The sequence below is a fragment of the Mucor velutinosus genome (assembly GCF_035048745.1).
Source record: "Mucor velutinosus strain NIH1002 chromosome Unknown tig00001542, whole genome shotgun sequence".
Lineage (NCBI taxonomy): Eukaryota > Fungi > Mucoromycota > Mucoromycetes > Mucorales > Mucoraceae > Mucor > Mucor velutinosus.
The window spans coordinates 1,231,676-1,247,729 of NW_027041924.1; the positions used below are offsets into that span (position 1 = coordinate 1,231,676).

The 16,054-nt window shown below is 38.6% G+C and overlaps 2 protein-coding genes across 2 annotated transcripts; both read right to left on the reverse strand.

Moving 5' to 3' along the window:
- Window positions 1-988: 988 nt before the first annotated feature.
- ATC70_005087 (uncharacterized protein) lies at window positions 989-3,300 on the reverse strand (the record flags this gene model as incomplete). The annotated part of the gene is made up of 8 exons (XM_064824385.1): window positions 989-1,377; window positions 1,437-1,668; window positions 1,741-1,807; window positions 1,860-2,585; window positions 2,647-2,704; window positions 2,759-2,889; window positions 2,943-3,056; window positions 3,110-3,300. The coding sequence occupies 8 exons, from the start codon at window positions 3,298-3,300 to the stop codon at window positions 989-991; spliced, it is 1,908 nt and encodes a 635-aa protein (XP_064677321.1).
- An 8,148-nt stretch (window positions 3,301-11,448) lies between these two features.
- ATC70_005088 (uncharacterized protein) lies at window positions 11,449-16,054 on the reverse strand (the record flags this gene model as incomplete). The annotated part of the gene is made up of 5 exons (XM_064824386.1): window positions 11,449-14,217; window positions 14,271-15,336; window positions 15,392-15,552; window positions 15,607-15,809; window positions 15,874-16,054. 5 exons carry the CDS (start codon window positions 16,052-16,054, stop codon window positions 11,449-11,451), a joined length of 4,380 nt encoding a protein of 1,459 aa, XP_064677322.1.

Consider the following 16,054-nt stretch of genomic DNA (forward strand, 5'->3'; position numbering starts at 1 on the left):
TGACTGACAGCGCAATCACGATAATAAGAAACCCTCGCGCTATAAAGAAAATTTATGCTGCCATTGATACTAGTTTAGCATCTAAAAATAACTCCTGTATCTTAAATTTCGCAATGCATGAGTTTTAAATTACCAATGCTCCATCACGATTGATTCAAGCGAATTGAACCCTGGTAGCCACGGCAGCCGCCTTTCAATTATATTATGAATATGACCTTTGGCTGATAAACGTTGTTGGATGCAATTGCAACTTAAAATGTAATGGCAAATGTATAAGAAACAAACTTTAGTAAACACAAACAACATCAGTACCAACAAGGTTTTTTTTTTTTTTTTTTTTTTTTTTTTTCGCAGATTGGATTTCTTTATTTTTAGCAAAACACTCTTTTTTTAGAGACCTAATGTTCTGCTTAAAGAAAACTTCTTGCAACTATTGTTAGATTGAACACACACATAAATAACATCGGAAATGAACATTTGTATTTTATCTGTTATACAGGCTGCTTTTACTCGATGAAAAGTTGTATAGTGGAGCACTAGATCCAAGCAGAAAATGTGAAATCCAGACAAATGCTGCTTACACCGGGTAATCTGTTACAAATCCACCGTTTGAATTACGTTTGACTCGCGTAATCGTGATAGACATCCTCAAGTCGGTTTCAAAATTGTCTAAATCGCTTCAAAAACGGTAGCTTCATTATAGTAATATTGAACGTGTTGACAATGTTTAAAAATAACTGTGGCCAGGAAGAATCCCTGAATGCAGCAAATACGAGAAAACACAAACATTGTGCGCGTATGACGAAATATTACAGTTTATCGTAATTTATAAGCCCAAAAAGCTTAAATTACAGTTTTAGATAGGATGATTTTAAAGGATTGGGGGATGTAGCACATACAATTTTAATTTATTGCAATCACACACACTCACACTATTTAGATCTTTGGATCTATATTTATACATCCATTGCCCAACAAGTTGCATTTTTCACTCGGCAGGTGGGATCATCCCTGGAATCAAGTATTGCTGGATGCAAGCCATAGCTCCCATGATACAGCACATACCGACAGAGTGTATTAATGTGCGTCTCAGAATTTGCCCTTCTTTGCCTTGTAAGCCAATGGTAGAGACACCAGTAGTCAAGTTTTGAGGAGACACCATTTTGCTCGTAATGGCACCGGCAGAATTGGTAGCAGCCATCAATACAGTTGAGAGTCCAATCTCCCTGGCAGCCACCACTTGCAAATTACCAAACAATGAATTAGCTGATGTATCGCTGCCTGAGAGAAAGCATGCAATCCAGCCTAGCCATGCTGACAAAAACGGAAATGCACGACCCACAGATGACAGTTGGTAACCAATTGTATAAACGATACCTATATTTACATGCTTGTATTAATAGATTGTATGTATGATATTTATACTTTTTTAGTACCTGAATAATTTAAAAGGTACGCAAATGCCATTATGAATGAAACTGTGACAACGGGTCTGTAGAGTTGCACAGCGGTATCCTTTAAAGCCTTAGGGAATATTCGGGGATGAACTCCATGAAGCATAACCAGAGCTGAAAATGGTATGGTAGATACTAAAATAGCGGTTCCTGTGGCCAAGGGTTGGAAGCCCCAGATGGCATCGTACTTCTTCCCATACAGCGTAAGCCAAACCTTTGCATGTTGAGTTGCCATACTTAGTTTTTTTCTGGTTTACTGGTTTGTGATCCATGAAATCAGTCCTACCTTTTCATGCAGATGAGGCCATTGAACATTAATCTGACCTACATGCGACACTTTTGCAAAAGACCATCTGGTGAATACATGTCAGCTAAGCTCGATATAACCTTGTTTTTCACGCTTACATCATTACAACAATGACTACAGTGATCCATGGCGCCCATGCCAAAACTGTTTCTCTCCAGGTCAATTTCTCCATACTACCCAGCTCTTGTCTTGTTTCTGCGGTATCTATAACTTGGGATTCTGTCGCATTTTGATGAGTAATACCACCATCTTTCTTTGCTGATATAACATCCACAGATGATGATGAAAAGTCAGTAGAGGACGCTGTGGATTCCTGATGTTCCACCATCATTTTCCCCTTTTTTGGGCTTGCTGGGTCGTCAAAATGCTCTCTGCTGCCGTCGACTGAAGTTGTCGTCATTGAGGAGTCGTTGGCGAGTAAAAAGTCCATATTGGCTTCGTATTCTCGTCGATAAGGTGGTTTCCAGTACTGTACAAACCCCATTACGGAAATTAAGGACACCAAGCCAGCTATCACATCTGGTAATTCTGGACCCACCCAATTTGCAAACACTGCTTGTACAATGGCAAAGACGAAGCCTGCCACAAGTGCCACGGGCCAACATTCAACAAGTCCAGCTTTGAATCCAGCGAAAATTGATAATACATATCCAGGTAAAAGTACACTGATAAATGGTAATTGACGACCCATCATGGCCGACAGCGACATGACAGGCAGTCCAGTTAGGGATGCAAGTGTTGTTACTGGAATACCTAAACTGCCAAATGCCACAGGCGTTGTGTTGAATAACAGGGTATATACAATCGCATCGAACGGATCAAAACTATTCATTAATTCTTTTTTGTTCAGCCAAGACACATTAAATAGATACCTGAATAACTTACCCCAAGGATACCAACATGGACGAGCAAATGGCACCAGGCACGCCAAACCCTGCTACACCTAATTCTTGATGTTATTTCAACGAGCATCTCTTCCTAACTATGAAACAAAAACCTTCTAGTAAAGATCCAAAGCAAAATGATATAATCAGCAGGATGATTCTCTTATCAGGAGGTGTGTTGGTCATCATCCATTTTCGAAATAAATGAAAGGCTCCAGATCGAATTGTAATGTTATACAAGTACCTAAAGAATGTGTTTATATCGCCTACCCAGCGTGTCTAATAATGCAACCTTACATTGCATTCACCACAACCCACATAATGGGCCAAAGTGCGTAAACAATGCCATTTCCAATTGCTTCAAATGCTTGCTGAGCTGGCATATGCCAACCAAAGATAGCGATGAATATACTAACCAGCATGAGCATCCATGAACCAAACGAAATGCATTTCCACTACCTTACCAAGTGAAGAGTCCACTTGCTGCCGCACCATAAGCAGGTACACGGAATATACCTAGCAGTGCGAGCACAACGATCAACGGTATGATGCCCACAAAGAACGACCCAATGAGACTATCGCCAATAGGGGTTAATGGTTGTATGAAAATGCCTTCCTTTATAACTGAATCTGGCGGTGGGATACCTAATGCCATTTTATTGTAGTTAGTGTATGAAAAGTATAAAAGAAAAAAGCAAATGAAGAATAAAAGAGAAAAAAGAAGAAAGAAAAGGAGAATTGTCTTTATCGTACATAATCTGCTGAAAATGCAATAGTAGCTCATAATTTGCTTTTATGCATTAATTTTCAGAGGCATCATCATGCATAAATCTATAACACATGTACATAGGTACATCAAATGATGAGCCTCGTTCTATGCTGCTGCCTCTTGCACCTTGTACTTTTGTTATTAAAAGCATTAGAACATTCTATTTGAAATGACTCAAGACTTTGTACGAAGGGGGGGGGTGCTTTTGTATTGTTTATTGGTAATGCAGATCTCATGTACTTTGTGCATGAGTACAGCATAGTGTATCAAGATGAACAAATATTCAATCAAAATCAAGCTCTATCAAGCTATGGATATATAGTGTGTAAGGCAGATACCATCCTTTATTAGGTCAACACGAGACACGTATTTTCTGTATGGCCTTTCTGTAATCCAAATGTGCACGCACTTGGCTCTTTACAATGAAAGCTATCGGATACTTCAAGTGCTAAGCCGTTGTTCCTCTGCCCATTTGAAGGAGTTGCTAAAGGTATAAAGGGAGTTCATTCACTACATTGGTTGTCAAACAATTAAGCAAGTAAAGCGTAGGGTAATCAATAAACACAAACCAGTATTTCGACGCCATAAGCTGCACAACTGCCAACTCAACCAGGCTTCTTGTCTATTAACTTATTTTTGATTTCCTGTGTTTACTTTACAGAGTGAGACCTCGTTCAGGCGCCTACCATACTTTCAAAAATTAAGTTTTCAACACCCCAAATTACAGTGCTTTTACAGTGGCAAAAAGACGTTTTTCCTTAATAACAGCACATGAAAGCCTATGTGGTGCTCAAGTCTATGATATAAATGAACAGTGAGCATTGACTAATGCTGGCATACAAGAAGAAATTTATATGCGCCACGGTGGCAAAAGTCAGCCTTGAGCGATCGTTTTTTCAACAATTTAAGCTGGGGCTGATGATCTACTGGTGCGCACGGCAGATCTATGGAAACGAGCGATGCAGCTTCGAGTAAGACCTCAAACGATAGCTAATTCTTGGCTCCACACAATGAGCAATACTTTAACTTTATGTGGTGCGGATTCAGTACAACATATCCCCCTTATTGATTCTCGAGACTATACAATAAAATAATAAGCTTCGTTGTGTACAAGCTATATAGTATTGTTGTAAATGTCTGAAAGTACGTGAGAATGGATATAAGCTTATTTCAGTAAAATCAGATGGAGAGAAAAGGGAAGGGTGAATGTCTACTGCTATTTATATGTATGATTTATGGATTGCTTACACACCCGTCTAGAATGGTGTTCTCAAGCTAAGTTTTAGTGTCAATCATCACTTTTGCTAAATGGTAAATATTTCAGATATAGATGATCAGTCTAAATATCTTTAGTTGCTCTTGGCAACGTTAATTACTTACATTCCTTATCTGCTATTTTTTGACACATAGAGAATAGCTTACTGAAACTTAGCTTATGTGAATATCATGGTTATCGTTTACATGTTGATACAGCTTATTTACATATGCTCCATATGTGCATAGTTTATTACTGAATTCAATCTACGATATTGAGATTCAGGAGCAGTTAGATGTGTGAATACAACAATATCTACCCATCAAGAATACCTTAATCTTTATAGACAGTTGTAGCCCTTCTGGCACCACAACAGGTTTCGTTTGGTGCACATGCATCTTAATTCTTTACCAAGTTACGTGGCTAATATATCTCTATTATTTGGAATAGTTTGACAAGTTTTTTGCCTGAAAGTCGTAAAATACAAAATTTCCGGGAAAATCAGGAAGAGAATGCATATTTGGGGCTTGAAACTCTTAAATCACGGAAGACCCCAAGTAAAAAAGCTATTAGTTGGTTGTTTGTTTTATCTGAATTTGATGCGCCTTTCCCAAGATATGACCAAAAATGCCGTCCTTCAGCATCATCGATTTTCGGCCCAAATTTATCTGTTCGAGAGCAGGGCAAAATTTTGAGTGGCAGTTTTTTTGGAGGTGCAAAATTGTTGATTTCTGATGATAAAATCATGCTAGAGCATTTGAATCAGGGTTTATTCGATAGGGATGCTTTTTCTCTACAATATTAACTACTGCTTTTTCTAGTAGTAGGACGTGTTTAAATGTGCGGCTACTGCTGATGAGTAATGCCGGAAAATAGTCAGGATGATTGATTTTCAAAGGGCCATACTACTGGATTTTACTAAGTGAACGAGAGTTTCAAGCTTAATAGCTTCTGTTTCTTTTTTAATTCTCTATATAATGGTATGGTTATTATAGATAAATAAAGAAATTTTGAATATCCCCTGCTTGTAGCTCAAGCATTATAAGATTTTGGGCAAATTTAAGAAGGGAAGATACACCACCTGGTACCTAAAATTCTTACATTATAATGGATATAGCGTAAAGCTATCGAATGGTCTTTGTTTTGTGCGAATCCAGTGAGTATTTGTCGAGATATAATAAAAAAGGGTATAATGCAAAATCATCGATTTTTCTTCAAAATCTACGTGTGATAGCAAGCAAAAAAATTGGGTGACCTTTTTTTGGTCAGAGCAATATTGTCAATATCTCATGATAGAGTTATGCCAGAGCTTCAAGCAATAGCTCATTTGATAGGGAATTGTTTAGTCTACAATGTTTAGTAATGCTTAATAAGATGTTTTGATGACAGATACTGATTAATCTTTAAAAAAAAGTTAGAAAATTGCAAGAATTATCCCACCAAATATCAGTTGAACAATGTACACCGGAGACTTGATATAGATATCATTGCATTTTCCTTTGAATTCTCTACCAGTTTCATATAAGTTTGAAGGGGTGGTTGCTATCAAGAAATGCGTACTTTTATAATCGATAGATTTCGGAATCCCATGGATCATCATTCAGAACTGTGGAATACATCCACTATGATCTGCATTCCGACAGTTCATCCAGTTACCAGATTTAGATATAAACTGTATGTACGCTGGATTAGATGTACGATATCGATTTATACTATAAGAAGATATGGACTTCAGATACGCTAGTACTATAAGATTCATACTATATAAGATATAGGCTATAGATGGCACCACGGACATGGATGGCACTATAGACTTATACTTGTATTCCGACATTGACTACGGATGTTTACCATATCTGGATAGGCACCAAGATTAATGCAATATGAGCTTGTTGCTTCAGATGTGCACTTCATGATCCACGCTATAAGACACATGCTTATATCCGTGATACTAGCTACAGATACTTTATGTACTACAGACTTGTACTATATATGAGACATGCTATAGACATGCATACGATATGCTATAGACATGCCATATATCCAGATACATGCTAAAGATGTATGCTTAGCGATATACACTCAGATATGTACTATTAATATAGACTAAGAAGACTGTACCTATCGGATACATGCTACTAGATCGATATTAATTATCCTTATGGAAAGGATAGATCAGGGTACTTCGGATGAGAGTCTAATTATTCATCCAGACAGAGCTAAATCATGATTAGCTTGCTGGAGTTGTCTTTTAGCATGATTAGACATTAGTTGATCTGAGTTGACTTATTTGTCAATCTAATTAATAGAACTTTTATCCATTGTTATAGTATATAAGAAGGATCATCTACCTGGCCAGTAGAGAGACTTCAGTTTACTTTACACCTGTCAGTTTGATAATAAAATATACCTTTATCAAGTTGACATTACTGTTTTTTTATTCTTTTTTTTCCGTGAATTTTAGTCTGTAAAGCCTCAAATTCCACAAGAACAATAAAAATTAAATCTCTGTTGAGCTTTCGCATGTGTACACCACACATGTATGCATTTGGCCAAGCATTTTAGAAATCGGAGCGTACAAAAAGGGCCATATTAACTTGTTAGTTTTAAGTTATCAATGGATACCTGACATGTTGAAAAATCTTGTTGTTAAGACTAGACAACTGTAGCTTGCTTTATTTAAGAATAATAACTTTTCCAATTTAAAGTATGTATATTCCCCCGCTTAAAAATAGCATCTCCAATGTTGATTATCTCATGAAGTATGCATTTTCAATATAATGTTCCCACTAAGAACTTGCTCCAATATCATTATTCTGCAATATATTTAAGTTTAACGAGATTCTAATCTTTTTACCTATGAAGAACTGGTGTACAAAATGTTTTTTGATTTTGAGGTTTTCAACCTTTGGACGTTCGAACTTCCATTTTTAAAAAATTGATGCTAAAGCTTTAAAAGTAACAAAGTTCTATGATAGTTTTATGCGTAGAAAATGATGGTTCAATTGGATTTTAGATCGGATGCGGTGATAATAAGAAATCTGAGATTTGAAAAATTTGCAAATTTTGGACAGGTGCTGTTAGTAAAACTTCTTGGTTAGTATATACGGTATCATTTAGAAACTACGTTCCATACAGTGCAAAACATTTGGTTCATCAAACAAAATTGTAATTTACTTACTTCTTTAGCAACAAAACCTAGTACGCCTTATTTTTAGGCCAGATTCTGTTCAAATCTAGCCATTTTGAAGCACGAATAACTCAAGCTACAAAGCGTTGTAGACGCTTGGAATAGGACCAAATCACCCTTCTTTGATACGCTTTACTTACTGATGCTTTATCTCTTTTTTTTTGGGTCATTGCAAATTCATGAAAATTCTCATATTTTCATGAGTATTAGCAAGGCAAAATTCTTGAAAATCAAATGATCGCGTTTTTTACCCCAAAAATGAAGACTTTTTCTATGATACATATTAGATCAAATTGATCGTAAAAATGGAATACAGCACTGGGAACTGTTTCTATGAGACTTTCATATGCTAGATTTTGACATATTCACAGAAAACCTATTTTCATATTTTTGGAAATTGCTCATTATTTTTGGTCTGAAAGCTGAAAGTAATCAGCACCATTCGATGCGGCTTTTTTAGTCCTCTAGAGATGTATTAGAAAGTTGGGTGTGACAACGATAGTTTTCATAGTCGAATTTAGCAAAAACGTTCGAAGGATATTGTTGTGCCAGAAGGGCTTCAACTGTCTATAAAGATTAAGGTATTCTTGATGGGTAGATATGTCTGTGTTGTGCAACAACATGGACAAGCTATGATAAGTGAAGTGCATCTCAGCTATCTAAATACTGAGGTTCACCAGATGTGATAAGCGTTGTACAAGATAAATTGCTACTTTGGCATTCAGAACTTAGTATAAATAGAATAACTCTTGTCTTCATCAATAAATCTTTAGTTTTTGTGTCTGATCTTATTCAAATAAGTCTTTTCTTGTTTTTATAATATTGAACATTTTTTATAAGCTACAAATAATAATCCTTTTATTCTTTGTGCTTAACAGATATGAAATCAAGTCAAGTTTGAACACGAAAATACCCACTGCACAATTTCAAATTAAATTACCGCAATTAGGGCTGCTACGGTACAATACTGAGGCTAAATCTACAGGCGGTGACGTCGGATAGGGTGCCCTCTCATTATTCCATAAACCCGTTTTTTTTCCCTTTTTGCGAAACGCGTTCAGCATCAAACCATGGTCGTTTTGGAAACTGTTTGATTGACATTAACACTCTAGCTTCCGATAACTCTGTCTTGTACCGTTGGAAGAACTTGATACTGCTTTTTTGACGTGGAATATGCTAGGTACCATTCGATCACGAGCACTAAAACGCGTAGAATTAACACTGATTGAATTTGTTTATTAGGCTTTGATAATTCTTTTTGTTTGTTTGACGTGGATGCTGCTGCTGCCATTGCTTCTCTGCTTTCTCTGCTGTCTGCTTGTTTGGTTTATCATTTCTGGTGGTTGCTTCTTTGGTCTTTGTTTGGTCTCTGGTGTCGTTCATTCTTTGATTTTTCTATGGTGCTGGTGTTGCTGCCGCTAATCTGGTCTTTCCTGGTCTACTGTGTTTGGTGCATGCTTGTTCTCTGTTCTGTCTCCAGTGATTGCCTACACTCGTATGGTCTATTTATGGTGGTGATAAGTGGTAAGTAACTTCTTTGGCGTTTGTCTGCTCTCTGCTGATGGCGTTCGTTCTTTAGTTTGTCTATGGTACTAATGTTGCTGCTGCTAATCTGGCCTCTTCTGGTATAATACTGTATTTGGTGCATGCTCGTTCTTTGGTTCATACCCGATGATAGCGTAATATCTGGTCTATCTGTGGCTGTGGTAAGTGGTAAGTATTATCTTCTTTCTTCTGGTCGCAATGATATAAAACTTCGCTGAACGCTTATATCATTGCTTCCTTTTTCGTGATAATGCATTCATGATGTTTGCCTTGCTGCGCTTTTTTCTTTTTTTTTCTTTTGCTGGTGGTGCTTCCTCTGTGGCTTCACATGAAAGAACATTAGTCATTATGTTATATTGCAAACTTATAATCCCACTGTTGCTTTTGCAGTTGTGTGCGTTTGTTTTGCTTTACATCCGACTATTACTGCCATGCATGATGCTCATATATGCATTTTTGTTGCAACAACAACGAGCTGTTGTGAACATCTTTGATTTTGTATTTGTTATGCTTTTCTTTGACTCATTGCGTGTGAGTATCCTTCTTTTTTCTTTGCCTACATATACTACTATACTCCTATAGTATTGTAGCATGTTCTTTTCTCCATTCTTTTTATATTATTATGTTTCTTTGAAGCATACCTTTTTTTACGTTGTGGTGAATGTGCCTATCGCTGAAGCTCAACAAGACTTTATCCGAGACTAGGAGGTGGATAGGCTGCCTCCACTTGGTTATCGCTACTTACTTTAGTGACGATTGAGGGTCTCAATGCCTGAATTTAAAGCTAGGTGGTGTAAGTAAGGCATGCTCTAGCACTTGGGGAAAGTTTGATGATAGCAGCGGCTATATTGCTATTATAGCGGCGCTTAAAATTTTGCCTCACATCAAAACAGGGGGAAACCCTCGCAAATTTTTTTTAGGTCAGCGGAGTTTTGAAGCAATTTGATTGGCTCAGAGGTTGAGACAGCGAAGGGCTACAACTAATTGATTTCCTGTTGATTTGTCATTTAGTATGATTTTGTTCCTGTAATAAAACGATATTATCTTAACGGATAACATTTAAATTTTTCTTTGTTCAATAGTGCCGTAAGGTAGAGTTGTTTGATCTGGCGTCTAAGGTATTACACAGTTTGATGTAAGGGGTGTCTTTTAAATTTATTATTTAAGGGGAGTTATATAAGTACTTCTTCAGCGCAGTGCTGTTTACGTTGTTGCCACAACAATGCTATGTCAAAATACAATGTAAAATTGAATCTGCCAAAGAACGATTGCGTTTTTATTGAGAATGCATCCAGAGGATGCATTTATATACTTTTCATTACGCTATAGCTTACAGCATGATGATGAACGATAATACAAGTAGGCTTACTATCTATCCAACAAATGATTTGTAAATCACGATTAGCATGATTTACCCAAAGGACCCAAGAATAACCCAGAAGTCTTAGTGTGAGACCTTGCCAGAACATTTGACATAACAAAAAACGGTGTTTATTCAGGGTAGTTGCAAGAGCAACTGCTCCAATGCTGCTGAATTGAGTAGAGAGCCCTGATTCACCATAAATAACTTAATAATAGTAGTTAACAAGACCATGAATTTACTCATGTCAAGAAAATCGTTTATTATATTATTGGGAAATCATAAGACGGCTTATATACTATTCGAATTAAAGAAGGTAATGTGAAGATAAGGTATAAAATGTGGTGGCCAGGGTGATAGGGGTGCTAGATACAATTTATTATCTTAAACAAGAACACCAACATCATCGACTAAATTTATCGGTTGCATTTGATTCATTGTTCATTCAATGAATTATGGAATCACCAAACCAGAATAATATAGCTTTGAAGCATGATGATTCACTTACTTTCTGATAAACAAAATCATTTATTCACAAAATTATGTATGTTGTAAAGAAGGGGGATATGCTGCAATATTTAGAATGCAAAAAAAAGCAATAACAAAAGGTCTATATATGAATGCTATTAATTAAAGATTGAATTTGTACATGTGTAATAAAGTAACTATATAAATAAAGCAGGCTTATCTTCTGCCCTTTCTCTTCCAATAAACAAGGCCTAAAAAGACAATGATATTGAAGATAAAGAAAGCAAACAAAATACCAAAGTTACGCCATTTGTTGGCGGCACTCCATCCCATGTTGCCCTCGTAAAATTCAGGGCCTGATTTGTAGGTACAGTAGCCGCATTGTTCAGGTTGAACAGCATCAGGATTGGCGATATAGCCAGGAGCACCATTTGCAAAGAAATCAGCGGTGTATTGACCACAAGTTTGGCCTTCAGGAACTGAAAAGCGCAACAAATCGCCATCTGTACAGACAATCTTCAAGTTTTCAAGTTCATTCACAGTAAGACCTTCAATATAGTAATGGAAAGGATCCAACCAGTACATCCAAGAACTCCAGAACTTAGGCATAGCCTTAGGAGATTGCATCAAACCACAGAACAAGATAAGAAGAGAGAGAACCAACGGATTGATGATAGCAGCCATAGTGGGCAATTCAGCTACAGCGGCAATCACGAAACCCAAGGTGACAGCCCAGCAAACAAGGATGACAAAGGTAATGTAAAAGTATCCACAAGCAGAGGCCGTGTTTTGCATACCGGTAGTCCAATAGAAACCAAACATGAAAGTAGCAGCAAAGAAAAAGACATAAGGAATTTCAACCAAGATGGCAGAGACACCCCAGGGCAACCAACCGTAGTAACTTGAAGCATATTCGCGACGGAAATACATACGCTCTGTCATAAATTTAGGCTGGGCCAGGATAATCATGGTGAAACACATGATGAAGGTACCAAACAAAGCAAAAATCTTGTACATCATATCAGATGAGCTAGCACCCAGCTTCCAAAAGGTAAAACCAGTGATAAGCGATGTGAACATGAGATTGAGGAAGCGGCCAATATTGTAATCAGATGAACGCCAGTAAGCAAGAGCCATACGACCATATACGAGACGGAATTGAGTTGTCATTGATGTGGCATAGGTATGAGCTTCACGAGTGGGATTCTTGTTTGCATTAGCCTCAATTTCATCGAGTTCAGCATCGAGTCTTTTACATTCCTCTGAGTTTTGCCACACTTCAGCCCAATCCTTGGTGACTTTACCAGCGGTACCAGCACCGACGACTTCAAGAATGTATTCAGCAGGGTTAGCATCAGGAGAACACTTAGGACCACCATTGGACTCAAAGTAATCAATCATGGTACGAGAGTCCTGACCAATTTCACCATAGTAAGCAGTGCGGCCACCTCTGACCAAGAGCAACAAGTGATCAAAGTGTTCAAACAGAATGGCAGAAGGTTGATGAATGGTACACAGCACTGGCCAGCCGGCATCAGCAAGCTTACGAATAAAGCGGATAATGTTGAAAGAAGATTGAGCATCCAAACCAGAAGTAGGTTCATCCAAGAAGAGCAATTGAGGCTTGCCCACAAGCTCCATACCGATAGTAAGACGCTTACGCTCCTCAACAGAGATACCAAAACCAGTTTCGACTTGACCAATTTGAGCATCACCAATATCGGTCATTTCCAAGAGTTGAATAATTTGCTCAACATATTCCTCCTTTTCTTCCTTGGAGACTTCAGCAGGTTGACGCAAATAAGCAGAGAAGCGAAGAGCTTCACGAACAGTGACAGCAGGTTGATGGACGTCCATTTGCTCACAGTAACCAGTGATACGTTCGAAATCAGTCATAAGAGCTTCATTGTTCAAAAAGATCTCGCCTGAAACAGTACCGAGAGTCTTTCTGCGAGCGAGTACATCCAAAAGAGTAGTTTTACCAGCACCAGAAGAACCCATCAAGGCGCAGAGATGTCCCGGTTTGACTATACCATTGATATCATTGAGTAATTGAATGGAGCCGCCCTTGATGGGAACAGTGTAGTTGACGTGTTGCCATGAAAAGGTAGTACCAGTAGACATCTTGTCCATGTTTTCAGTGATCTTGTCTTGTTGACGACGACGTTCATCTTCTTCTTCAGTAGTACGAGGCTTAGGAGCCTTGCCTGGCAAATAAAGCTTGGTCAAACTTCCAGCCTTGTTCAACTTGACGTATTCCATAGCCAAAGCAGTGAGAATGGTAAAGAAGATGAAGAAGGCAACGACAACAATGAAATCAGGGGCCCAAAGGTCCTCAGGATTATATGAGAGAGCAGTACGAAGGTAATCATCGCCACGAACAAAATTCTCGCCCGGGTTACCGCCAGCCATAGTACAGACTTTATAGTTCCAGTCTTGATAAGTAGGTCCAAAGGGAACAGCATTACCAACACCCTCACAAGAATACAATTGACCTTCCATTTCATTGGAAACCAAAGCCTTGTAAGCATAAGTAATGGGATTGATATAATAAATCCAGAACAACCAAGGGTGCATCTTGTCATAGGGAATGGTATAACCTGTATAAGTGGTAGTGGCAATAAGCAAGACACCAGTGATTTGAGTAGCCATGAAGAAGCTAGAAGTGATAGCACCAAAGAAGCGGAAGAATCCAGTCATACACATTGTCAAGAAGAAGAGAATGATGAATGAAGTGAAGAATCTGCCAGCTGTCAGATTGAGGCCCATCATAAAGTACGAGCAAATGTTGTAGAGCAAAACTTGAGCCAGACTGTAAGGAATATCCATAGTGACTTGAGCAATGTAGTAAGCAGAAGGTCTGTACAAGGCATATTGCTTGTGCTTTTCAAGGATGGGCCTGCCCATCAAAAATCTAACTAATTCTGACTGAGAGATGAAGGTGTTGAACATGGCCGAGAAGAAGATGGCACCAGCACGAGAGAACTGAAAATTCGGTTAGTAAATCAACAAACTATGTACAGATAGAATCCACTTACAGCACCACTGCCCGTGAGAGGAAGCAAGTAGAAACAAGAGGCAGTAATCAAGCCTTGAATAAGCATAGTACCGTAGCGAGAAATTAGAGCTTCTCTATCCTTGATAAGCAAGTGATGTTCACGGATAGTAAGAGCCTTGACTTGTTGGAAAAAAGAGGCAATGTAAGGAGTCTTCTTGGGAGCACGCTTTTGATGTTCTTCACGAACGGCATCTTCAAAAGCATTCGCCTTGTTCTCGGCAGCAATTTTGTCTTCATAGTCTTCCAAATCACGCATCATAGCCTTGTGGACATCAGATTGGTAGTACTTTTCTTGGAATTCAATGGCATGCTTGGGTGCGGAATCCTCGAATCCAGGCTTAAATTCACGCTCCAAAGGATTACAAAGACCAGTCAAGAAATCAGGAAGAGATTTGCGAGGGGGACAATGGAAACCGAGATCATCAAAGTATTGCTTGGCTCCACTGGTGGGACCAAAGTAGATACAACGACCTTCATCCAAGAGAAGCACCTTGTCAAATAAGCTGAAAATGCTGTTGGATGCTTGATACAAAGTAGCAATGGTAGTGATATCAAATACGTCAGTCATAATTCTCAATGAGCGCACATAATCAAGAGCTGAAGCGGCATCGAGACCACGGGTGGAACAATCCCAACAATTGATGGTACTACTGGTTGTCATTTGTTCAGCAATGGAAAGACGTTTACGTTCACCACCAGATAAGCCACGCACAAAGGCATTACCGACCATGGTGTTCATCTGCTTTGTCAAACCAAGCATATTACCAAGCATGTAGAGTACACGATCAACGAAATCGTTCTTGGTTTCACCGGGAATACGTTTTCCAGGAGTCTTGGTGCGGAGGGCAAACTGGAGCGTCTGTTTGGTAGTAAGAGTAGGGTAATGCTGATCTTCCTCTTCATTGTAACAGACTTGACCCCTGAAGCGCTCAGCAAAGGTCTTGGGATCAATACCACCGTAACTCACATCACCACCAATGTAGGTATATGAGTCTCGCATGTTGGCAATCACTTTGAGGAAACTGGTACAGCCTGCTCCTGGGCGACTATGGAAGAATCAATGTTAGTAACAAGACAATTTTGATCAAGCATGATAATTACCCCAAGACAAGAAGCATTTCGCCGTCTTTGCAGCAACCAGAAAGATCATCAATGATCACTTTAGTACTGGCCTTGCTCTTTTGGAAAAATTTCCAGAATTGAACAACGGAGAGAATGTTACTGATGACAGTCGGAATTGTGAAAGCGTCGGCACCAAGACCCTATTGTGCATGTTTAGCGTATGGTATTGATAGATCAACAAATAGCCAGCGTACCTCCACATGCAAATTTCTCCAAGCAACACCTAGATGTTTGCGCTTGTGTCCATTTTCATCTTGTGCTTTGGAAATGCCATGTAAAAATTGGTCTAGATCAAAGTCTTCGGAATTTGATGCACCTTCCTCAGCTTTGGAAAGTGATAAGCGCTGACTTTTTGTACTCAATTCTCGACGAAGCTCTTGATACTCATTCTTGGCATCTATAGGTCCAGTTGGATGTTGAATGAGCGCAATGTCAGGGCTAAAAAAAAGAGCTTTTCTTACCTTCAATGTTGACTTGATTTGCTTCTGATTCGCCAAATGTGTCGTTGTGGCCGATATTCTCTTTGTTGGCATTGACATCTGCATCAATGGTGCTGTTGTTTGAATGTGCATAATTCGGCTGATCTCTCAAATGAGCTTCTTCTACTTGCTCAGTGTACAGAGCGTTCTTTTTCTCTTCCAT